Below are 23,767 nucleotides of genomic sequence, written 5' to 3' on the forward strand. Positions count from 1 at the left end.
GCAGTTTCAACATTCATTGTTTTGGGTTTTTTTCTCCTATGATTGGTCAGTTAATATTTTTAACACACATAGCTCAACCCACTTTCTTGGTGTCCGAAATGGTTTACCCCCCCCCCCCTTCCTCGGCATACTACCTCCTTCCCCCATCACCCCTGCGTCCGCCGTGCTGGATTGAGCTCTGCCCCTTCGACTGGAGGCTCGGGTTTATCTGGAAGCTAAGAGAAAGTCATTCAGGGGCTGTGCGCCGTGAGTTGAAGGAAGGCTCAGTCGCGGACGCTGGGGGGGAAGCGACGCAGGACGTGGAACCTGGGATTTGACTTTTTCAGCATAGACTCCTGTTTGTGAGGACGAGCGGGGAGCCATGGAGGTGTTCTCTGCTCTTTGGGCGCTCTTGCTGTTCCAGCTTTTGACATCATCCTCAGCGCAGGTAAGGCTGATCAAAGTGCGGCGTTCTGCCTCTGAGCCGGCTGGCATGCGCTCTTAAATGGGCTGTGTTTGGAGCATTGTCTGTCCTCGGTGCCGTAGGCCTTGATACGTCAGTGAATATTATGGGGTACCTCTTGTGTTTGGTGATGATGGCATTGGTTCCCCTTCATAGTACCTTACTTAAGGCACGGGACACCCATGCTAAAAACCGGACGCCCTCTTTGCATATTCTCTCTTAGTTGTACTCGTTTTGCGTTCGTTCTGCGCAACCTGAGCGAGCCGGGTCGATATTTCCGCCCCGGACCTGTTGGTCAAAGTACTAAGAGAGAATGTGTGCAGGTGGCTGCATCTTTCGCTCTAACTGCTGCAGACAGTGTTATGTTTTCCCTGAACCTGTGGAATGCGCAGACTGGAGATCAGTGCGCACAAAGCCGCCTCTGTTCATTCAGCGTCCCTGACTGAGCTAAACCGGAGCACAGCACATCTGGAAAGAGCTCAGCGATGTACAATGCATAATGTACTGTAGAAATCCAGTCAAGCCACGCTCCTTTGTCCAAAGTTAAGTGTAAAGCGTCTTTACGCACGCTGTCCTCTGCGTGTTTTCCACTGTGTTGCGGTGCCATGGAAGAATTTGTGTCAAATTACTCGTTCATTATCCAGTTTCGCGCTGTTGATGCTGAAATATTGCGTTGAATTTTCTCGCCTGATTTTTGGTGCATGTTATGTTGCAGAGGCCAGGCCCCAGAGGAGCCACTGGGCTGCCAGGACCCCTAGGTGCACCAGGAAGGGATGGCACTGATGTGAGTTGAGCAGACTCCAAAGGACACCTGCACTCTCACCTGCACATAATTGGGACAATCTTTGGTTTAACAGTCAAATGTTAGCGGTCGATGAGCATGATGAGCAGATGAATTAGCTCCTGGTTTTCTTTTTGTGGGTAAACTATTGATTTATTTTCCGTATCTTCTAACAGAAAAAGAAAAAAGTGGATAAGTTGCAGATAAAGAAAACTTTCTGCCTCAGCCTCTATGAGAACTCAATTGTTTCCAGTTTTTTTTTTTTTTAAGTTTCTGGCAGCCACCATCAGTGTGCTGCTTGTGCCTTACCTGAATGTCTCTAAATATCAGACTTGATCAGACTGACTCCTCCCACGCCTCCTCCTACAAGTTCCAAATGTTCTCTCACAGAATGCAGGTAGGCAGGGTTTAGGTGTGTGAGTGACACATGATTGAAGAGAAGAACTGTCCCCGACACTCTAAATGTTCGTGATATTTGCACACTGAATGCTCACATTTGCATGTCTTCTTTAGCAGGTCACATTAGCTCATACACCACAGGAAGAGTCACTGTATCTTGTCAACATTCGATGAAAATTACACCTTTTCAACATGTTTGCAGCTGTTTTTGTTGAAAGAAATTGGGGGAAATTAGATTTTATTTTTGCTTCTTTCTGGGAGGAAACTGGATCGTGGAGAGGCTCAGTAAAAAAAGAAACACTTTGATAACAAAGCAGAAGACTTTGTTCACTGCATTTATTTACCATCAACCCCCCCCCCCTCCCAAAAAAAAAAAACCCAACATGCCTGTTGGACCATTTCAGGTCTGGATATTTTTGCGACTCCGGTAAAGTTTGGGCACACAGAGGGCCCATTCATACATTCCCCAACCCTGTGAGAACATCTAGAGTTTCAGCTCGCACCTCCTTCCTGCACCTTCAGCCCCCCCGCCCAAACCAAACTGAGGCTTCTATCATGTGAGCGATCTGCATCGGGTCAGTTCAGTGGTGTTTGTTCTTCCCCACTCACTGGACGAGCCAAACGTTGCAAGCAGTGAGGCAGCTCATGCACCCTTTTGCTTTCGTCATCGATGAACTTGCATCGGGATTTAATAGCACTCAATCTGCTCCGCCAGTGTTTAGGACTTGTGTGGTGGTAATTATTTCAGAGGTGCACTTTTACATTTCCTCTTTAATTTGCTGAGATGCTTTCGTGATGCTGAACAAATGTACGGTGGAAATAAACTGAGGGCCACGTAACTGATTTGATCTCATTTCCAGGGGAAACCAGGACCTGCTGGACTGCCAGGGAAAGCCGTAAGTCTTCCGGCATGCCATACCAATATGAAAAGGGCGATGATATTAAGTGTGACGAGGGGCTGGACCTCACGTTTGTCTCTTCGAGAAATGATTCCAAAGATAGAATAATAAAGAAATACATACAGAGCCAGAGTGTGTGAAACTTTATCAGTTTCTTCTGATCTATTTCCAGCGATCAGCACCTCACCACTATTCTTGCTGTGCATTACTTTCCTATCATTTCATCTAGATCACGTATCGGGATTGAACTGTGGCAATTAATCTTTATGCGCTGTGCCCATTCACACCAGCATGATGCAGGCGCCAGTTTGCATAAAGCAAATAATGTTTTCATGACACATTCAAAGGAAAAAAAGCCCCGTTTTTCACATTTTTAAATAAATCTAATGAGACCATCACTGCTAATACGGTGAGTGGCCCCATTGGAACAAGTGTGGAAGGGATTAATAGAATGTGGAATAAGAATAAGTCAGCCTCGCACACAAACTAACAACTCTCCAGTTATAGTAGTGCGATATAAGACCCTTCTACTCCTCCCTACCTTCAGACAAAAGGTGTGCCTTCTGACGGCAGACCATCGATTAGAAAAGGAACAAATTCCCAAAGATCTAAAGTGTGCTGAGCTGCAGCTTGTTTTTAATTGGGTGGCCTGGGGAGGAATCACATTTGAAAACAGTAAATCTTTTGCTCCTCTCCATTGAGAACCTCGTTGGTCTCTACTGTGTCTTTGTAGGGTCCCAAAGGAAAAGCAGGAATACCAGGGTCAGCAGGGAAAGCAGGCCTGCCAGGACTTCCAGGAATCGATGTAAGTGTCCCCGCAGTCGTTTTTACTCTAGCATCAACACAGTTTCTGCAGAAAATCTGTTTTCATTTGCTTTGGGATGTTGGTACCCAAACCGAGTGTAGTTGATGATGTGAAACCACAATTGATCAGCTATTGACGATATTCGAAGCAACAGAAACAGCAACAAGGACGAAGTGATGATCTGTTTCTTCCTCTTCAGGGTTTGACCGGTCCTGACGGTCCCGCCGGAAAAGATGGACCCCCAGGGGAACCAGTAAGTGTGTCTTGATCATTTGGGATGCTGAGGATACATTTAAATGTGCACCAAATTGGGCTTCGCAGCCTCCAACCTACTTCACACTGTCCTGCATCAGTCAGCTTAAGCCAACCACCAGCAGGACAAATGAACACATACAGCACAAATGCAAAGTTTGCATGTTGATCTGATCTTCAGGAGGCTTTAACAGGTACAAGGCCTCTGTTTTCTATGTCAGCCTGAATTTGTCAAGTTAGCTTAGCATCTTGGTTGGGAATTATTTTAATGAGGGATCAGAATGGGGTTTTATTTCTGCTGCTCACTAATCCGTCGTGGAATGTGCACCATTTCCCACCAATCTGCCAGATGGTTCCAGATATGATCAGTGCACCGATGCAGAGGGAAACAAGAGTTGTCCCCTGAGTGGCTAACAGAGACGACTGAATCACAACACATGATCTCAAAGTATCAAGTTAAAAAGGCTTTCCACTTACACAATGTATGTAATACATGAAATGATAATAACAGTCACAATAAAGTAATGTTAGGGAGTGAGTGACCTATGCCCCCACACCCCTGCCACCACCACCTGATTAACTAATCTAATGAAGAAGCCGGTGTCTGCCCATGTGCCCAATTGCACAGATATCTGCTGGCTCAAAGTGTGTCAGAGTCATGCGAGGTTTCAGTTTGAGACCAAGTATGAGCTAATGTGCAGCTCACTAAACCACACATACAACATACACAGCCTGTTCTGTTGTGTTTGTGCATATGGAGCCAGCATTATTTTCAAATAGATGCCCTCCAATGAAAGGTTTCCTTGCAGCTGAGCCATGAAGTTTTCTTATAGTAGTCTTCAATGCCTAAAGATGACCAGCGAGTACGGGGAAGTAAGCAGCTCCTGAAAACAAATGTGAACTTTAAGTGGAAGTGAGGAAAGCCTTTTCGTCAAACTCCCGATGATTGACAGTCATGTGTGTCACTCTGCCACCAAGCCCTTTAGGCCTCTGCTGTGGACTTCTTCACCTTTCAAATCTGGTCAAAACCCATTTTGTGACGGTTTCCCAAACTTCAGTGAGATTGTATTGGTATAGAAACATATACAGGCACCCCGCATCTCTTAGTTAGTGATTACTACTCCAGCATGCCCTGATGTGCATTTTGCACACTGAGGAATGTAGTGGATAGGTGTGACATCACTGAGTTAGACGTGTTTGTTTGCCGTCTCGCCTCGGAGACAACACGAATACAGCTACGTGTTACACTTATTATTACAGTACATACATGAAGTGCAAGGTCTCCTTTCTAGTATCTGCTTATTTCTTTTTTTTTTACTTTAAACTCCAAACTCCATTTCTAAAGATTTTTTTTATAAAATGCTATAGAGATTTAAATCTGGAACTGGTGAGCTCATACTACCACACAGAAAAGTTGGCAGAGACAAATGAATTTTATAGAATATACAAGTAAGTATTTGGAAAGATTCCAGAGATTAACTAATGGTGTCCGGATCATGTGTCAAAGGTTTAGTCTTTCCAAGAGATTAAACTGGGCTGCCTGTAGTCCAGATCTGTCTCCTGATGAGACGTATGTCCTATCATGAATGGATCTATGTCCATCTCACAGCACTGCAGCAATCAGTATCTTCGGTTTGTTTAAAAGTGTCATTAAAGAGGAAGGCTGACGTAGCGCAGGGGTAAACGGGCCCGACTGCCAGTGTGTTGCTGGCATCAAATTTTAGATTTGTTCATATTTTCTAAATACATAAGAGTTGGTCCATTTAATTGCACTCGTGTCCATTAAATAAAGGTTCCAACAAATGAACAAATTACGGGCTGCAGTTGTTTCAGTATACCGCAGACATAAGCGGCTTAATGTTAGTCCTATTTAAAGGTTAAAACACACTCTCACGGACAGGTTTAAATTTGAATCCGGTAAAAAGGTGCAAAGTACTGGATGGAGTTCTATATTATTGTGCAAAACGTGCACATTTTTGATCAAAATGCAAAGTTTTTTCACTTACCATAAGAAAGGAGAAAAATCTGTGTTTCTCTTAACGTCAACACGTGAACATAAGACATGGGTCTGGTGGTTTCTTGCGCACTGCTTGTCTCTGCTTGAAAGCCTGATTGTGATTTCTGCCTGTCAACAGGGGGAAGCGGGACCTCCTGGGCCAGCTGGGCCTCCCGTAAGTAACCCCACACATTGTGTAGCACCTGCAGCTCTTTGTCTTCCAGTGCTGACTTTTGACAGTGCAACATGGTAGATGCTGTTGGGAATAGTTGGAATCATCCCCTTGTTTTGGTGTTTGTGACTTAATTTGCCTTCCCGTGTCTTCCGTAGGGCAGAGGGAGATCGGGAGCTCCAGTGAGTACACAGCACTGTCTTTCGACAGAATTCATTTTGCATCCACGGGAGTGTGTGCTTGTTGCTCTGTGATGGAGTCCAGATTCTGTGCCGGCCATGTTTGATGTCTCGCGTACACCCAGTGTTTGTTTTTTGTTTGTTTCTAGGGACTACCTGGAACCAACGGGTTGCCGGGTGGAGTCGGACCCCAGGGTGCAGCGGTACGTATCTGACCGATGCCCTTATTTTAGGCTGACTTCCTGTCATCCTTAGTTTAACAGGAAGTCAGCCTAAAGGTCAAGTTTGTCCTCTTATTCCTCATGTGATAGTCTTCTCTGTTTCCACATCCACATACAGCTGAGACTGCTCACTTATTATTTCAGTTGAAAAGAGAAGAACAGAGTATGTGTGCGCGAGGCTCTGCAGCTGTTACATCACTATAAAGTAGATTCAACTGAGACCTAGTTATCTCTTCAGGGATCGAGCAGCACAACACTGTCCTAAATTCCTCTACATTGTTGCAGAAAGAGGACAAGAATAACCACCGGAAGAGAGGGACAGTAGTGGAAGGATTGGCTTGGTCTTGTACTGGGTCACAATCTATTCGGATTTGATTCAGCTCGTGTGTTGAAGTTTCCATGCGAGGAGTTTTTCTGAGGTTCAGTCAGACTACTGCCAGAGTTACAATAGTCCACAGAGTGTTCTTGAAACATTATTAAACATGTTCCACAATGCTATCTTATCTCTTACAAAAACTAATTAGGTGTTTTCTGTTCAAACGAACAGTCGGCTCTCGGTGTACATGTGCTGGAAGTCACATCTTTCGTTTCACCTGATTGGCTTTTAAGCAGTGATGTCACAAACCGTCAACACACCTTTTGTGTCTGCGTTGTTTCTCGCTCTTCTTCAGTCATCATTTCTGATGGTCGTAACTGCGACCTGAGGACTTCTAGATGGAGGGAAAATCCCTAACTAGGATGAAAAAGCTTAATCTTGAGTGAGGTGCTTCTAATGCTTCTAATGCTGGTGTCTTTCTTTCTGTTTCTCAGGGTCCCGAGGGTCTTTCAGGACTTCCTGGACCTCCAGGCCCCGATGGACCTCCAGTAAGTGCACTTACACTGCTGCGGAAAAGTCTCAAGCCGCCCTTCTTTTTTCTTTTTTTCCCCCATTTCCAAGGAGTCAGACTTTTTTTTTGGTAATCTTTGAAAGTGGTTTTGAGCAATAGTTCCTCAGACTTTACGCAGGCCTTCCTAAGTTTTTCCTTTGTCATTAGCTGCTTTTTCACTCATTTTCAGTCCAGTCTTTGTACCTCACCGTTTTCAGAGGAATGCGCTGTTTGTTAAGCCACTTAACACCGACCTGTAAAGCATTTAAGCAGAAAAAAGACAACCAACTCAAGGGAAGAACCACTGTTGTGTCTACACATAACAGACAACATAGAAATCTTTTTTTTTTTTTTTTTTTTTTAAATAGCATTTTTGTACCAAAAATGTGCAGCGTGTCCCTAAAAGAGTTGAGGAAACTGCACAGATAGAGGACAAAAGAAAAAAATACAAACATCTACAGCAGATAAACACGATCTGAAAGTGATGTCCTTAAGAAATAAAACTGTCCACTTAGGCCTTTATCAGAAATGGTCTCCATGGAAGGGTGGCTGCCAAGCAGCTGTTCTTAAGGAGGTGAAACAGGGAGGAAAGGCTGAGGTATGACGCAAGAAGTGGACTGAAAATCAGTGGCGACAGGTCTAAAGGAGTGATAAATCCTCCTCAGAGTCCAGACCTCAACAATACTGAAGCAGTGAGGGGTCATCTTGACAGAGAACAGAAGACAAGGTAGCCAACATCCAAAGAAGAGCTTTGGGATGTCCTTCAAGAATCCAGGAGAACTATTCCTGAAGAACACTTAAAGAAAGTACAAGAAAGCTTAGCTGAAACAGTTCAGGCTGTGTTGAAAAATAAAGGTGCTCAAACCAAATACTGACTTTCAGGCATTTTAAAATTGTACAAACTCTCTCATCTGTGCACACGTGTTAATACACAGCTGCACCGATTTCCTGTTTTCCTTCTGATTTATAAAGGAATGAGGTTTTTGCACCATACTGTATCATCACAAACGCAACCACTGCTGCCGCTTGTACAACCGAGTGGATCGTTTGTTGGATAGGAACAGAAGAATTCAACAATGCTCAGATTTAAAATAGGTGATGTGATTTCTCCCTCTTTCAGGGGCTTCCTGGTAGTCTTCAAGACCTTAGCGGAGACCTTCTGGTAAGATGTCAGTGATGCACTCTGTGAAAGCAGCTTATATAAACTGGACATGTTCTCTCTACATACTGGGACTGTAGAGTCCTCAGAGTTTTGTCTGTCCGTTGCAGTGTCCTGCAATCTGCCCCCCTGGACCTCCTGGTCCACCTGGGATGCCGGGATTCAAGGTAAACAGAGTCTCTGTCGTGGTTCCTTTTCAGTTGTTTTTCCCAGCTCAGTTCAGCCCCTCATTTCTGTGTGCGCTTGCTCATGTAGGGACACACCGGGCACAAAGGAGATAAGGGAGAGCTCGGGAAAAACGGAGAGAAGGTGAGATTGACCTGCGAGATGAATATTTAATGTGTCTGTCGCACTTGCTCGACGGTGTTTCAAACGTCTCGTTCCGTTTCTAGGGGGACGCTGGTCCACCGGGACCAGCCGGTATCCCTGGCACTGTGGGCCTGCAGGTGAGATACTCGAAGAGAATTCAGGAAAATGCCACATTACTGAGGTTTGATGTGATATTCTGAGTGAAGCTTCAGAGAGTATTCAGAGAACTTCAATGCTGTGTTTTAGGGTCCTCGCGGTCTGAGAGGTTTGCAAGGCCCAATGGGAGGCGCGGGCGACAGAGTAAGCTACTTTCCAAATGCTTTACCTTCGTTGTCACTCGCTGTGCAGACACCCAGATGTGTGTTTTATTTGCCCTCACCATCCTCCGTTTGTCTCCAGGGCTTCCCGGGTTACAGAGGCAAGCCTGGCATTGCCGGCATCATTGGGAAGACAGTGAGTCACTCCTTGTTTCTTCCACACTTGTCCCAAAAACTGTGCTTATTGATAGTTCGCAGCTGAAACCGGTGGCTGGTCCCATCAATGAATAGCTGTGTGTGTTTCATCTGATGCCTCCAGGGTGACGTCGGAGAGAGAGGACCGCAGGGATTCAAAGGACCCAAAGGAGAAATTGTAGGTCAAAAACTTTACAGTTGCACCCGTTAGTATGCATAAGAAAAAAAAGTTAGACGACGTCTTTGTGTGTTTTAACAGGGTAAAATTGGTCCCAAAGGAGGACCAGGGGGAGCAGGACCCAAAGGGGAGCCTGTGAGTTAACCTATTCCAAAATAAAAATGTGGATTATACATCACCTCAAAGAAGCATGAGGGTCATGTTTGATGTCTTGGACAGGGCATTCCTGGCAGAGATGGCAAAGACGGAACACCGGGGTTGGATGGGGAGAAGGTAGGCTGCACTTCCTCTTCCTGAAGGATCTCCTGCTTAAGCTGTGTGACGCTCACAGTATTGTCTGTCTGCTGACAGGGTGACGCTGGACGCCATGGCATAGTTGGAGAGAAAGGACCGAACGGACTCCCTGTGAGTGAAAACAGTAAAAACTCTCCATTTCTAAGTTGCAGCTTGGTCGTCAGGAGACCTTCTGCTAAATCAGGAGGCTAATCCGTATGCTAGTCGCTGCCATGATAACACCGCTGTAATTTCAACATCCGTCTCTTTCTTTTTCTTTTTCGCAGGGCCTCCAAGGAAAGGCTGGCGGAAAAGGGTCAACAGGAGAAGTTGTGAGTATTACAAAAAAAAATAATAATTGACACCACCTAAAGCTATGGAGCACGGAGAGCAGCTGTTACATTCTGCTTTCTTTGACAGGGTGATCCAGGGAAAACTGGGGAGCGGGGACCCTCTGGAGAGCCAGGTATTCCTGTATGTATCTGATGGGATTATTGTGGAGGGGTTAACAGCCTCTCCGACATGTCACTTAAACCAACATGTCTGCTCTCCAAGACTTCCTGACTTGTCTACAACATCTTCTCTTCAGGGTGAGATCGGCATCCCAGGAGAGAGGGGGATGGCAGGTCCCAGAGGAGTGGCAGTAAGTTCCACTTAAAGCTGCTGGTCCGTCGCTGTAAGGCTTGCATAGCTACAATGGCTTCAAACTCATCTATCACAGGACAAACAAAGATAATCTTAGCCTATTGTTGGACACCGCTCTCGTTAGCATATTTGAGAGCAAGAGGAATGATGAAAATGGAATCGATGTGAAGTCCCCGCGTTAAATGGCTGAAACGCGCAGCAGCGTACAGCATGACCGGGAAGTAACACTTGGAATAGCGTAGAAATAAACTACTGGCCTTTGCCTCTAATTATATCCTGCGGAAAGTACCCGGAGTATTCCCTCTGATCCTGCGGCTTGTTAGTGTGGAGTCGATTAGTAATAGATGTATACCTGCAGTAATGAAGAGCAGGGCTTCATGAAGGAGGAATTCATAAATAGTGAGACCTTTGTTTCACATCACATGCCGCAGAAGAAGGAGGAGGGGGGGTTAAGGGGGTAAAACAGCAAAGGAACTAATATATCCTCACACGCTGCGCTGCATAACAAATCAGAACTCTTGAAAACCGAATCATTCGTTAGCTTAGTTCTTCCTCCCTGGATTGAAACAGAGAAAAGGGAACCACATTAATGGCCGATGTTTTATGTTGCTTCCAGTGGGATCACATGACTGTGTCTCTTTCCAACAGGGAGGTATTGGACCGGCAGGCAATTCTGGGCCTCAGGGAGTGAAAGGCTTCCAGGTCAGCTGCATCAAATCCCTCATCATCATTATTTCTATGATTATTATGTTGTTTTTGGGTTTCTTTTGTTGAAATACTGGCTGTGTGTGTGTTCGTGTGTGTCACGTGCTGCAGGGAGTCAAAGGAGGCTTGGGCGATCCGGGTCTTCCAGGACCAACGGGACTCCGTGGAGAGTTTGGCGACAGGGTGAGTTTTTCATCATTTATCTTAATACAGTAAACTGGTCCAGCTTCTGGTTCTTGATTAGGCTTTATTTATTGAAAATCTGGTCTAAAATAAAAACTGTTTAAAGATGTTCGGTGAGCCCAGTGTGACACCCTGAAGGGGTTCGTTGTGGGTGAAGACATTTGAGCAGATCAAAACAACACCTCCACGCAGACACCGTCGAGGTGTGTGTGTTTTTAGAAGAAGTCGCCGCATGTCAGACATCCCCAGTCGCATCAGCCGAAGCTCAGACTGCAGCCAGGAGAGCGCAGACACACAGCGGCCTCCTGTTCAGAACCTGAGGACAGAACAAAGCCGGCCTTTATGCCAGTCCTGCTTCTCCCCTCAACCAGCCCACCCCAACCCCCTCTTTTCCCACAAATATCTGCATTGCTCTCAGTTCCTCTCTCACTCTCTCTTTTTTTTTTGTTTGTTTTCCCAATCCTGTAAGGGTCCGGTTGGAGCTTCTGGAGCAAAGGGAGACATGGTAAGTCAACGTTCAAGCTGACCTCCTCTCTGATCTTCCCCGAGCAGAGAAATCCTCATTTCCTTTGCATTTGAATGGCCATGGCTATGATTTTTCTTTTCTTTAAATCTCTATATTTTGGTCACGTGTTGGGTGACCATTCAATCAAACAATTCAGATCTCATGTTGTCATTTTAGGGTGTGGCAGGAAGTGACGGCTTACCGGGAGAGAATGGCGAGCCTGTGAGTGTTTTCCCATCCGATCGTGTCAAATCAAAACTGCTTTCGCGTGCGTCTCTAAAATAACGTTCCTTGTCTGCAGGGACCCTTCGGGCCGGTTGGACAAAAAGGCGAGGTGAGCTGCTTCATCCGTTTTATCCGTTGCATTGACAGTGCCTCGTAAGTGGAGCCTCGCCCTTCAAACCAGCTTTCTGAGCCGAGGTCATCTCCGCCCCACTTGGTTCAGATGTTGTGTGGGGGTGTAATTAGCAGCACTGGCTTGCTCTATTAAAAAAAAAAAAAAAAACTGTACACTCACTCCGAGCTGGTGAGCGCACATGATTCAGCCTCACATTCCAGGTTTAATAGGATTAATTGGAGATAGGCATTGGAGCTCTAGCTTTATTGGCCCGTTTGTCACAGTGAGCTGAAGCGCAGTCTCTGTAATTAGACAGCCTGACTCTCTCAGACTCATTTACTGTTTGCTGTGCTCGTTGGAGTAACTACCAAGCAACAAGACGCCATATGGATCCACCCCCGCATTGTCTCCACAGACCCGGTGTGCTCTTCAGTCTGTGTTTAATCAGCAATTAGGTCTTACAAATGTTTTGTAGGAGAATATTTTGCTTTCACAAAAGAAAACTATTACAGCGATCATTCCTGTCGATTGTAGTCGGGGAAGCGAGGTGAACTGGGGCCAAAGGGTGTGACAGGCCCGCAAGGAGAGCTCGGGTCAAGAGGGCCTCCGGGAAAACAAGGAACAATAGGCTTCCAAGGTGAACAAGGCCTGCCGGGAATCGCAGGGAAGACGGGCGTACCTGTGAGTCTGTCCAAAATCTTAAGAGTCTGATTGATTGAAGCATGATAATGTTTTCATGTCCACAGTCTGAATGAGGCTACACTTCCAACGTGTCTCCTTGTGTCACAGGGTAAACTGACGAGTGAGCAGCACATCAGAGAGCTGTGTGGTTCGATGATTGACGGTGGGAGATCTTCACTCCATCTACGATTACTCCTGTGTTGGATGAAAGGAACTGTTGGGAGGTAAACTTCTGCTGTTCTCTGCCACGCAGATCAAATCGCACAGCTGGCCGCTAACCTGCGGAGACCCCTAGCACCTGGAATGGTGGGCCGCCCCGGGTCCCCTGGGCCCCCCGGAAAGCCGGGCGTTTCTGGCTCTATTGGGCATCCAGGCTCCCGTGGACCACCGGGCTACAGAGGCCTGCCGGGTGAACTCGGAGATCCAGGTTCCAGAGGTACGAAGAATCTCATCAGTACTTTTCCAAGTGCCTAAAAGCTATCACAAATTACCGGCACGAGTTAAGGAAAGATATGCGGGCCGTGTGAGCGATTCAAATGTTTGGGCTTCTTTTGGTTCAATATTTGATGAGTTGACTTCTTGGAGCTTCAGTTATTTAAATCATTTGAATGATTTAAAATGTGGGAAATCTGAAGCCACTGAAAGACGTGGCGGGAAAGGCGGGAAGTCACTGGTTTGATCGAGAGCTAGCTCATAAATTTCAACTAAAAGGACATTATATTACAGAAAAATATGGAAGTATAAAGTAGCATCAAATGGAAAAGCATAAACAAAGACAATTTGAATTCAAAGACCACTCACTGAAGCTGATAAATGCAGTTTTCTGTTTTCATGACAGGGGACGTTGGTGAGCAAGGTGATAAGGGATCCACTGGCAAAGCCATGGATGGGCCCTCTGGAGACCAAGGACACCAAGGTATGTGGCCGGCGTTCCGTGTTAGTGTTTCTCACACACAATATAAGAAAATGCAAAAACAGCTTAATCAGTGTGTAAAACTATCTAAAATGTTTTCAACAGGTTCTCCAGGGGTACCTGGAATCGTCAAAGACGGTCGCGATGGGTCTCCCGGAGATCCAGGTGAGCCTGGAGAGCCAGGCAGGGTAGGCAGGACTGGGCACCAGGGAACCCCTGGGATCTGCGATACATCCGCCTGCCAGGGAGCATCGGTAGCTGGGAAGTCCTCCAACCCCAAAAACCATTAAACAGGACTTCCCGCAGGCTGACGCCCCCCCACCTCGTCGAGGCGGGAGAACGATACGCGAGGAAGGGAGGAGTGAAAGAAGAGCGCAATCACAGAAAAGTCCTCTTTATTTAAATACATGTATCACAAGATGGGAAGAGTAACATCAGCAGGTGGGATTTGTTGTTTTGTTTTTTTTTGAGAGCAACGAAGGAACATCCCAGAAGTGACATGAACGCCAACTGAGAGACAGAAAAAATAAATAAAAGCGGAAAAAACACAGGTGACATCCAGAAATAAGCAGACAGAGGCATGGAAAAGTGCAAGAGAACAGCTGCATTTGATCCAGTTCCCATCACATAACAAGACTTGACTTACAAACAGCTGGAATGAATAACAAGTCCTCTGTCTGTAAAAAACTTTGTACACGGTGTTTCTATGCCCCATTTGCTTTTCTTATCATCCTTGTAACAAGACAGGACACTCAACACAACTGTCTCTGAAGCATGTATCACGGTGTAAATCACAGGTGTTACCTCGACACAGTGTAAAATATGGAAGTAGGTGCCGGAAGGAAAGAACTCTAAAGTCCAGGAGCTGTATATGTACTGTAAAAGTAACAATAATGATAATTAAAAAACAAAAACAAAAAAAAAAAACAACAACAAATACACAGGTGCCCATGAATTGTGTAGATTAATGCAAAACAAAAATCTTCTGATAGCCTTTTTTTTTTTTTGTCCTTTCTTTTCTTTCGCCTGTTTTTGTGTTTTTAAATGACGTGTGAAGCCGATTTTCTTCGGAGCTGAGAATCACCAACCGAATAAAGCTTGTGGGCGCATCCATCAGATGTGTAAGATGCATAAAGTTGAAAGAGGCTTGGGAGCTTTTCTAACCCCCCCCACCCCACCCCCACCCCCAATGTGCCACGTCCACTATGTACTACCGGTGCTGTAACTATTAAATATACATGACTTTAAATTCTATTTTTTTTTTTTTTGTGGGTGACTGTTGTATGTACAGTAAGATGCTACAGCGACATGTTGTAAGAAAGAACAAATAAAGCCACTTTTCAGTAAAAACATTACTCTTCTCTACACATCAAATGAACGGTGCACATTAGAAGAAACAACGCGCCCCGAAAACACTCCGGAGCAAATAACCCTCATTGCTCAACACATTAGGAGCTCTTGTTTCTGCTTTAATAGATAAATAATGAAGGCAGAAAGCTTAAGGCCTTTCTGCATGAAAGAAACAATCTAAGACAACATTTCAATCAAGGATATAAAAGCTGCGGATATGATGGCAAAGGCCAAGGCATCCTAAGTCGTCATAAAGTAGTCGAAGGGACATTTGCTTTTGTGTCATTTAAAATGTAAAAACTCTTCAGTTTAGTCCCCAGCTCAAACTTCATTGGACAATGTGTAAAGGTCAATTAAAATGTTGACATTTTGGTTGAATTCTCAAAAAGCAGGAGGGTTACTGTTCGGCCGCAAGAGGGATGCTCATCGTCTTGTCTGTGTCTTGGTGGAATGGGTGCTGACCTGAGGAGGAGCTGGATTTGAGAAAGACTCCTCTCTCATGAGTGACGACCTTCTGAAAATCCTGCGAAGGGAGAAATGCTCATCACAGAATCTGTGCTATCTTACGTCTTTTGGTACAGATGGCGGTGGTCCTGCACGTGTTTTAATAACCGCTAGAGATGGGTAAGACCGCTTGGTAAAACAGTATGGCTTCACTACTAAGCCGGCTTACCTCCTTGAAGGCGTCTCCGTACATTTTATTGATGTATCTCAGGTAAGCCGTGGTCCACTGCAGGGTGGTGACTTTGTCTGTATCGGAGTCACAGAATGGCACCATGGTGTTCAACTCGTCACAGCACAGGCGGATCCTCTTCCTGTGTCGTGCACACATGCAGCAGACATGTTCTTAAGCGGCACTTCTCACATGTTGCTTGTTTAGAAGCTCACGCGTCAGGTCCAAGAACTCGTGAAAGAAATAAGTGCATCTATCTTTTCACTCAAATGTGTCAGTGGCAATGTAACGAAGCCACAGACTGGGTCAGGTTTGGGTTTTTAATTGGGATAGAGCATGTTGTTCTCAGAATGAGATGTTCCCGGACAGTTAACAAGATGTATGTTGAGCTGTGCATTAGGGCGACAGTGCAGATTTTTTTTTTTTTTTATAACTGATTTTTTATTTGACATATGCATACATACAAACACAAACTCAACTAACACAGAGGGGGAGTATATTATATGCAGTTATACTTGCTTAAAATTCTTTAAAAGTCCTTTCTCTCTTTTTTTTTTCTTCTACTGACTAGATCTTTGTAAATTTCAGTCACTGTTTTGCACCTTTACGTCATATTTCCTATAATCCAATCCTCTTCTTTGCTCAAGTGCAGATTTGTAACTGGCAGTTTCCCACCGTTACTAAACCCACACAATAGAGGAACTAACGAGCTGACGGAGTGGGATTAGTTATACCGTTTAAAAAAAAAAAATCCCCACCTTAAAACAACCCTGTTTACATAAAATAGCATCCCAGCGAGGCCGGGTCTTTCAGAACCAATGATGTGGAAGGATTCGTGACTGCACAACAATCTATGAGAAACTGGGAAGCTTCTCTGGAGGAACGAACAAGCATATGCATAACGCACAGCAAATAGCTCTATACAGGAATCACCTCGTTGGCGGGTAAAACACAATTTTCATCTATTTGATTGTCTCTCAAATTGCATCACCTTCGGCACCGTTTTTGTGCATACATCAAAAGAAACGGAAACAAATGGTCTGTTGTAGCGAGAGGCTGTGAGCAACAAGGCGCTGAAAGATGCTACATAAAACTGGTTCTTCGATAAGTTACCTGTTCAACCAACACTGGTTCGTTCTTTGACATCTCGTCTTATGCTTAAATGATCCACAGGCCGACATTAAGTGGCTTGTTATCAAAGTTTTTTTTAATTTCAACAATTATTTTTTCCTTTTGGGAGCATAAAAATAAAGTCGCGTTGATTTTATTTTTCTCATTTTTGTATAATACCACAGCTACACACACAATAGAGACAAGCACTGGAGCGGTTAGAAACAGCTCACCTGCGTTCCCTCTCCTTGGTGTTGTGTCTCTCCCTGCGCTGGCTGAGTGACAGAGAAGGTCGAGCTCTTTTCCAGCTGCCACTCTGGGACCCGCCGGCCAAGTCGGAGGCAGCCTCAACAGCCTTTCTGGGTTGAGGGCAGAGGCTGCCGTGATGATTCCTGTAGACAGCAGGTGTCGCCGCATCCTCTATGGAAAAACACCAGGATGACACTTTGACGCAAACCCCGACAATACTGACGGTAAGGTAGAGCAAAGAGCAACAAAACAACTGCAGTTTATGAGGTGAGCACAGAGCTACAGGAGGGATAATCACTTTCGAATTTCACCAGCTGCTGCTCTTCTCTCGAGTTGCTGCTGTTGGTATAGATGGTTTGTGCATGAAGGCTCTCTGAGTGAAAATTGAAGGCAAAACTCTTGGGAATGATTAAACTCGGAGGTTTGTTTGGTTCAACCCTGTGAGTGATGACCTGTAATCACAACAGAGGTAAAAAAAAAAACAAAAGGATTAAACTGTGAATCTGACTTTATCTATTAAAGTGCACGTTAGTATCTTTTTCAGCATACCTGACCACAAAGGTTGGTTACTGGGTCAAAAGCAACCCCACGGTACGAGCTGGGAACCTCAAAAGGATTCGCTCTGTCAGCTTTCATCCACTTCTGCATTTGAGGAGGTATGGCTGCCTCTTGAGCCTCTGCCGACTGTTGAAGTACCGTCAGAAGACTGCACCACGACAGCGGGGATTTTTGGCACATTGAAGGGGAAAAAAAAAAAAAAGAGTGTATCAGCGTTGCGTCGACAAAAACAGAGCATTGGGAACAAGACCTAAGTTATACCTTCACAGAGGACACATGGGACTCGGTACTTGATCGGATACACTCCTCTTCTATGTGTTCTCGGCATGCACTTTTGCAATTTAAAGTAGTGCATCGCATCCACACATCTAAAACTAAATTAACACGAATGTACCCTGATGTCGACCCTACATGTGATAAATGTAAACGCGCACCAGCCTCACTCTATCACGTGTATTGGACATGTCCCTCTTTAGGTAGCTTTTGGACATCAGTCTTCCTCACATTATCAGAGACCCTCCATCACCAAATTGAGCCCAATCCCTTGACCGGTATTTTTGGCATTGCTCCAGATATGAATCTCACTAAAACTATCCACAATAGTTCTGGCCTTTGCCTCTTTATTAGCTCATCGTGCTATTTCACTCAAGTGGAAGGATCCAGCTCCTCCTTCCTATTCACATTGGCTCAGAGACATGATGTCCTGCATGGTTATTGAGAAGATCAGATAAACTATTCGGGGATCTGAGAATAAATAATATATCAATAATAAAAATAATAATATCTGAGTCCGTCCCCCCCATCTTCTGAATTTTTTTTTTTTCCTTCTTCTTCTCTTCTCTTTTATTTTATTTATTTATTCATATATTCCTTTTTCTTTTTCTTTTTTCTACTGTCTTGTTTCTTTGTTATTGTTCACCTATACAGAACATATTTACATTTTCTAAAGATGGTTGGTGATAATCTTTACTTGTAGTTGTGTGTGTCTGCCCATGTTTGGGCAGGGTTATGTGTTATGTCATTGGTGGATGTTGTTCAGAAAATCAAAAATAATCTTCCTGTACAACGATTGTCTTATTCATGTTTTGTCATTAATAAAAAGACCTTTGAAAGAAAGAAAAACAGAGCAATACTTTATGACCGAAACTTACTTGCTGAGAACAGCAGAGTGAATATCTTGCGGCCTTGTGGCGTCTGCACACATGCTGTCAAATCTTTTCTCCAGGCAGACTCTGGCGGCTGATCTGGACTGCTTCTGCGAGGATGTGCGGCTCTTGGCCGGTGGTTCAGTCGAGCTCTCTTCATCTCTGATTCTGGCAAGCACAAAGCCCGGAATGTCCCCATAAGCCACTGGTGTTTTTTCCCCTGACACCACCAGACAGTAATCATCCCCTGAAGTGGACAGGTCGATGGCTTGAGTCAACGTGAGGCCAGCGGCGTCTTTAACCGTCACTGCCGGGTGGTGAGGTCTGGCATCTGGCCCATCTGGAGGCCCAGCCTGCACCTCCATGTGTGCTTGGATAAGGTGCTGGAGGTGTGAACATTCAACATCCGTCATCTCCATCAGACCAAGCTCAGAGCACAACATCTGCCCCTGATCCTGCTCGACTGAGTCAGAGCTGTGCCCATTGGATGAAGGTGATCCATAGATGGTTTTGTAAGCTGAAGAGAGGGCTGACATCTTTCACGCTAGGGAGGTCTGAGCGAGATTGGGGAAATTATTATTTGTCTCAAGGCCCACAAAGTCACACTACCTCAGCTAGCAGTGGGATTTTAACATAAAATAGTAATACTCAAGTCGAAGTTAGCTTTAAATTATATTTATATACAGTGCATGAGTAAGTGTGTTCGGTTAATCCACCACTGACAAATGTTTAATTTAGCCTGAACAAGTAGACATTCGTTTTTTTTTTTGTTTTTTTTTTTCAACACAAGTTATAAGAAGTACTTAGTTACCAGTTGGTAAAGGTACTTTAGCATACATTAGCTAAGCGAGGCTAAATAGGCTAACGTTCGAATTTAAATAAAACATCGCCATCTTGAAACAGGTAACACTATCACAAAGGCCTTAACATGTGAAATAAACAATTATCAAATTAGCAGTTTAATTCAAACTGGTCAGCAAAGAATGAGTATTGTTACTGAGCCTTCTACTGGTGCCTTTCCGTCGGGTTTTCAACTTACATCGATGGCAACTCCTTGCTCGATGGTGGAGAGAGTTCGACCCTGAGTTCTTCTCACAGGGATGAGAAGAACGGGATGAGTTCTTCTTCTGTCACAGCTGAGGCCGAAATGTGGTTCAGTGTTCGAAAAGTTTACAAGCGTTTTTAAAACCCGTGATTAAACTAAATATATGTGCTCAACTTAGTTAGAATATTTTAATCTCCACCAAAAAAAAAAAAATGTCTCGTTAAATTCAAATACCGTCATTCAATATTTCATATTGTAATATTAAAATATATACCATTTACATATTCAAAACGTTAGCAGCTTCCCTGTGAATATAATCTCCGTTTTTTTTTATTATATATATATATATTTTGTTATATATATATATAACAAAAGCATTATAGGCCGTCATTACAGGACATATTATTATAGGATGTTGACAGATGGGTCCTGTCAATTGAGTCTGTCTGAGTAGCTTAATTAAGAAGAACAAATAATATCTTTAAAACAAATTAAATTGAACCCAGAAAACATGAGTAAGTCTGACAGTTACCGTACATATTTCCACACCTTATTCATCCTTATGTGGCTGGTACACTTTGAACTGGATACTTGTTTTTTTTTTGTGATGTGCAGGTAACTAATCATAAGAACAGTTACAGTATTGTTATAATTGGCTTTGTTCTTAGACATTAGGAATGAAATAAGTCTCAGTACTTTTCCATATGACCTTAAGTGATGCAGGAGTAGACAGACAAAACAATCAGGAAAGTCTGGGAAACCAAGGGCAGATTGATACACACACATTATTTGAATTCCTCAGAGACATTATTTGAGTTAGACAATTCATATCCAATCACATTTGATCAACAAGGGATCCACCTCGGGAAACTAGGAGACATATATACGAGGTGTAACCGGGGATACGGGGCTCGGGCTGACGGATTCCTGCGAGAGTTCTGTCAGACTGAGACCAGCGCTGAAATGCTCCACTTGTTGCCAGACCAATAAAGACTTCATTTTCACTTGAATTTACTCCGGTCCGTTCTTGAGCCTCCTACTAAAAGAACCCGATCTAACAAATGGTGCCGTGACACGAGGTTCGAAGGCTAAAGGACCACCGTGCCGTGCGACCGACCCCGTCCGAGGGAGGACGCCTCGAGGTGATTGGAGGGACAGCTTTTTTCAGACAATCAGGCGCCAGAGAAAAGGTGAGCAGAACACCACTTAATGACTAAATGTGAAATATCTGCATATTGGGTAAACTAAATGAAGTTGTCTGAATTAAGTTGTCCTCTGGTCATAGTGAATCCAAGTGTTAATGTACTGTCTGATGTTTGCATTGAATGGTAACACGTGAAGTATAATACACATAGTCTCACATAGGGAAAGCAAATAAGTGTCCTGACAAGTGAATTCGAACAAAGTGACAAGATAAATTCATTTTATAAATGAATGTCCCATGCGGGGAGCTTGTCTTCAAATTTGTTTCCGTGCACTAATAGCTAAGTGTGGCCGAAGTAGTTTATAAAATCCCCAAATTGAGGGGGTCAACTAAATAAATAAATAAAATTAGTGGAATTCCGACACGGAAGGTTTCTCCTCTGACGAAAGTTAGAACGAGGGATTGAGACCTCCGGGGTGCGAAGCGGTCTATAATCCCGAGACAGTCGGTCTGACAAGAATAAATTTATACTGTAGGACACAGGGTCAGATTTTTTTTATTTTCATGCAACTGTGGGGTGGGGTTCGCCACTCGAAGATATTTGACTGCGCCAGCAGATCTCGAGTGGTTTCTGTTCAATATTGGGGTTGGTATAGATAAAAAGAGGGGAGAACAAGTGGCTGCGCGTGCTATACGGGTCGCTTTGTTCGGGGAAATCAGTATTTTTAGGGTGTGACCCAAAGTTTTGGAATAAACAAATGCTTTGATAAGTGGGGTAACCCCGAGAGGTGGAGCGCACAGAACACAGCGTTCTGCGTAGAAGTTTCTTCACTACTTTCAGCATTTGGGCAATTACGTCTTCCATATACTTTGACTAACACGTGTATAACTTTTGAATATGTCACAAAAATTGAATGAAAGATGGAAGAAATGGTCCCGAGGTGAGAAGTAAAACGAGGGACAGATAAATTGGACTGGAGAAATGCAGAAAAAAGAGTGTGTGAGTTTGCTCCACTGAGGCTGAGTGTGTGTGTTCAAAATGTTTTCAAAACAAACCAGAGACTAAGAATCAAGCACATGCATGATACAGAAGGAAAAAGTTGATATATGATATATTGGATCCCAAAGTTTATTGACAAAAGTTAATAATTTTTTTCAGCATCAAAGCACTAATAAGAGACCTTAAAAAAAAAATTAACAGATTTGGAGGCTTGACCTGAGGCCTGAGGTTTCTAACTAAAGATCAGCTGTGCAGCAGCATTACAGGAATAATGAATAATGAAAAGCCTCAAACGCTTTTTGAGCCATAATATTCCCAATTTAATTTTATAGTTGTTCTCTTTGTCATAAATGCGCACACCCTAAGATTGTCTTTTCTCAACCATGTTTTTTTCTCTCATTCAGACCTGAGAGTGAGAACAATCCAAACAGACTCTGAGTGATCATTGGCCTGTGTTTATAATGATATACTGCTTATAATAGAGGTTTAATTTTGTATTAGAGCAAATAGTATTGATTCATCCTTCTATTTTAAAATGCATATGATTAGGAAAGACACCAAAGTATGTAGATAAACTGAAAACAGCTTTACAATGAAAAAAATCGCAGAGATGAGATAATAAAAAAAATAAAATCCAGGAAGAACAGTGTTTGAGACATTCATAAAAACTGTTGCTGAAATAGGATTTAACATCTCTCTTAAAGAGCTAAAGTCAAATACACAAGCAGAGTGTTTAGGAGATTTGCTCCTTTGATTAAAATACAATCTGAAAAAATGTTCTACAAAGTGAAATTTTATGATTCCACCTGAAGCAGGACTGAGATCAGACAGTCAGACCATATGACATAAGTTAAAAAACCAGGATTTAGGATTTAATATCACGGCCAGACGGTCAGATGTCAAACAATTTGATGTCATCTTAAAGTTGTTAAAACTTAGCCTTTATTCTTATTAGGAGATATTAACTTGACTTTAAAATTTTAGCTGCTCTAAATTTCCTCAGCCTCAGATCACCAATTCTGAGTCAATAGTTATCACCAATATTTAGATTCAAACTAAACCAGTTGACTATTTAACTAAATCATTTAACTATTTAACTGCAGCAGATCTATGAAACAATTAATATGCTCCTTTAACAAAAAGGCAAATAGATTTAAATCCATTAGGAGAGAATACAATAGGACAGCTGCAGCAAAGACTGAGCCATAACAAGACAAGTCAAGGTTTGTTTTTATGGCGCATTTAAAAACAGTGAGCACAGAGCAGCATGGTGAAAGCCAAAACAAAAATCTATGCAGACACAGACTTAACTTTGGCTAAAGCAATTCCATATTATGCATTATTTAACCTACTATTTTATATGATATATAATATATGACCTATATATGAATGTTTTCAGGTGGTCCCACATGAGGCCTGGACGGGGAGAAAATACCCTGTCCATAGCTTTTTTGGGACACTATGAGGACTTGTGTGAATGTGGGAAAAAGCTTCGGTTGCCAAGCAACAGCCATGGTGAGTGGGGACTGAGGAGATCCCAAAGGGGGAGTTCCCAAAGGGGGCACTAACGGCTTGGGGGACAAGGGCTACCTGAGGGGGGAGGAGGAGGACACCAATAGGTGGCGTGATGGAAATTCAAACTGTGCTGAGTCAGTGCCTGTGGTTGAAAGAAAAAGGATATGAATGGGATTAATGAAATGTTCTGTAATTAGGTGTTTTGGGTCATCGGAAGACGTTCCATTAGAGATGACCATAAAGTTTTTAATCTACTACACTAAATCGATCAATCAATCAGACGTTATTTATTTAGCACTTTACATAGCACTTCTCATCCAAGACAATATTTCAGATAAAACAAAGCAGTGAAACCCAAGGCCACATACAGACACATGCACACTCACATATAAAGCCACGCACACACACACACATGCCACACATACTGGAAGGAAAATCAGGAGCAGGGACCACAACGTGATCCTCAAACAAAAATAAAGGATATTCTGTCCATAGTGAGTTCAGACTCAAATAGTGATTTTTCTGTATGTGCCTTTTGAGGCAAAGATGGATCAGCAACATTTGTTCTGCATTAGTTTGAAAGAAGATTTCAAGAACTGTACAGGAGTTGGTTATGCTGTGATACT

General features: G+C 43.6%; 2 protein-coding genes across 2 annotated transcripts; one reads left to right on the top strand and one right to left on the bottom strand.

The window, feature by feature from the left end:
- The first annotated feature begins 198 nt into the window (after positions 1-198).
- Positions 199-14,680, top strand: col9a3 (collagen, type IX, alpha 3). Its single transcript, XM_075474900.1, has 32 exons — positions 199-427; positions 1,158-1,226; positions 2,483-2,518; positions 3,255-3,326; positions 3,526-3,579; positions 5,714-5,749; positions 5,905-5,928; positions 6,075-6,128; positions 6,957-7,010; positions 8,133-8,174; positions 8,282-8,338; positions 8,427-8,480; positions 8,564-8,617; positions 8,727-8,780; positions 8,880-8,933; positions 9,057-9,110; positions 9,192-9,245; positions 9,330-9,383; positions 9,462-9,515; positions 9,671-9,715; positions 9,804-9,857; positions 9,973-10,026; positions 10,677-10,730; positions 10,845-10,916; positions 11,386-11,421; positions 11,599-11,643; positions 11,723-11,755; positions 12,293-12,439; positions 12,548-12,602; positions 12,693-12,875; positions 13,278-13,355; positions 13,458-14,680. Exons 1-32 carry the CDS (start codon positions 362-364, stop codon positions 13,640-13,642), a joined length of 2,037 nt encoding a protein of 678 aa, XP_075331015.1. The 5' UTR covers positions 199-361; the 3' UTR covers positions 13,643-14,680.
- A 314-nt stretch (positions 14,681-14,994) lies between these two features.
- On the bottom strand, positions 14,995-18,973 carry LOC142390142 (uncharacterized). The gene is made up of 6 exons (XM_075475512.1): positions 18,444-18,973; positions 17,284-17,440; positions 17,033-17,186; positions 16,719-16,905; positions 15,376-15,517; positions 14,995-15,225 (listed from the first exon to the last, which is right to left on the bottom strand). Exons 1-6 carry the CDS (start codon positions 18,971-18,973, stop codon positions 15,100-15,102), a joined length of 1,296 nt encoding a protein of 431 aa, XP_075331627.1. The 3' UTR covers positions 14,995-15,099.
- Positions 18,974-23,767: the final 4,794 nt, after the last annotated feature.

This window comes from Odontesthes bonariensis, chromosome 10 (assembly GCF_027942865.1).
Source record: "Odontesthes bonariensis isolate fOdoBon6 chromosome 10, fOdoBon6.hap1, whole genome shotgun sequence".
Classification (NCBI taxonomy): domain Eukaryota; kingdom Metazoa; phylum Chordata; class Actinopteri; order Atheriniformes; family Atherinopsidae; genus Odontesthes; species Odontesthes bonariensis.

What these genes read in the sequence shown, in the direction of transcription:
- col9a3 (XM_075474900.1), top strand. Translation starts at nt 362, where the DNA reads ATGGAGGTGTTCTCTGCTCTTTGGGCGCTCTTGCTGTTCCAGCTTTTG. An exon ending in CAGGCCCCGATGGACCTCCA is followed by an intron (nt 7,011 to 8,132) that starts GTAAGTGCACTT and finishes TCCCTCTTTCAG; the next exon opens with GGGCTTCCTGGTAGTCTTCA. An exon ending in CGGGGTTGGATGGGGAGAAG is followed by an intron (nt 9,384 to 9,461) that starts GTAGGCTGCACT and finishes GTCTGCTGACAG; the next exon opens with GGTGACGCTGGACGCCATGG.
- LOC142390142 (XM_075475512.1), bottom strand. Translation starts at nt 18,973, where the DNA reads ATGTCAGCCCTCTCTTCAGCTTACAAAACCATCTATGGATCACCTTCA. An exon ending in TAACCAACCTTTGTGGTCAG is followed by an intron (nt 17,187 to 17,283) that starts GTATGCTGAAAA and finishes TTGTGATTACAG; the next exon opens with GTCATCACTCACAGGGTTGA. An exon ending in ACCAAGGAGAGGGAACGCAG is followed by an intron (nt 15,518 to 16,718) that starts GTGAGCTGTTTC and finishes TGCACGACACAG; the next exon opens with GAAGAGGATCCGCCTGTGCT.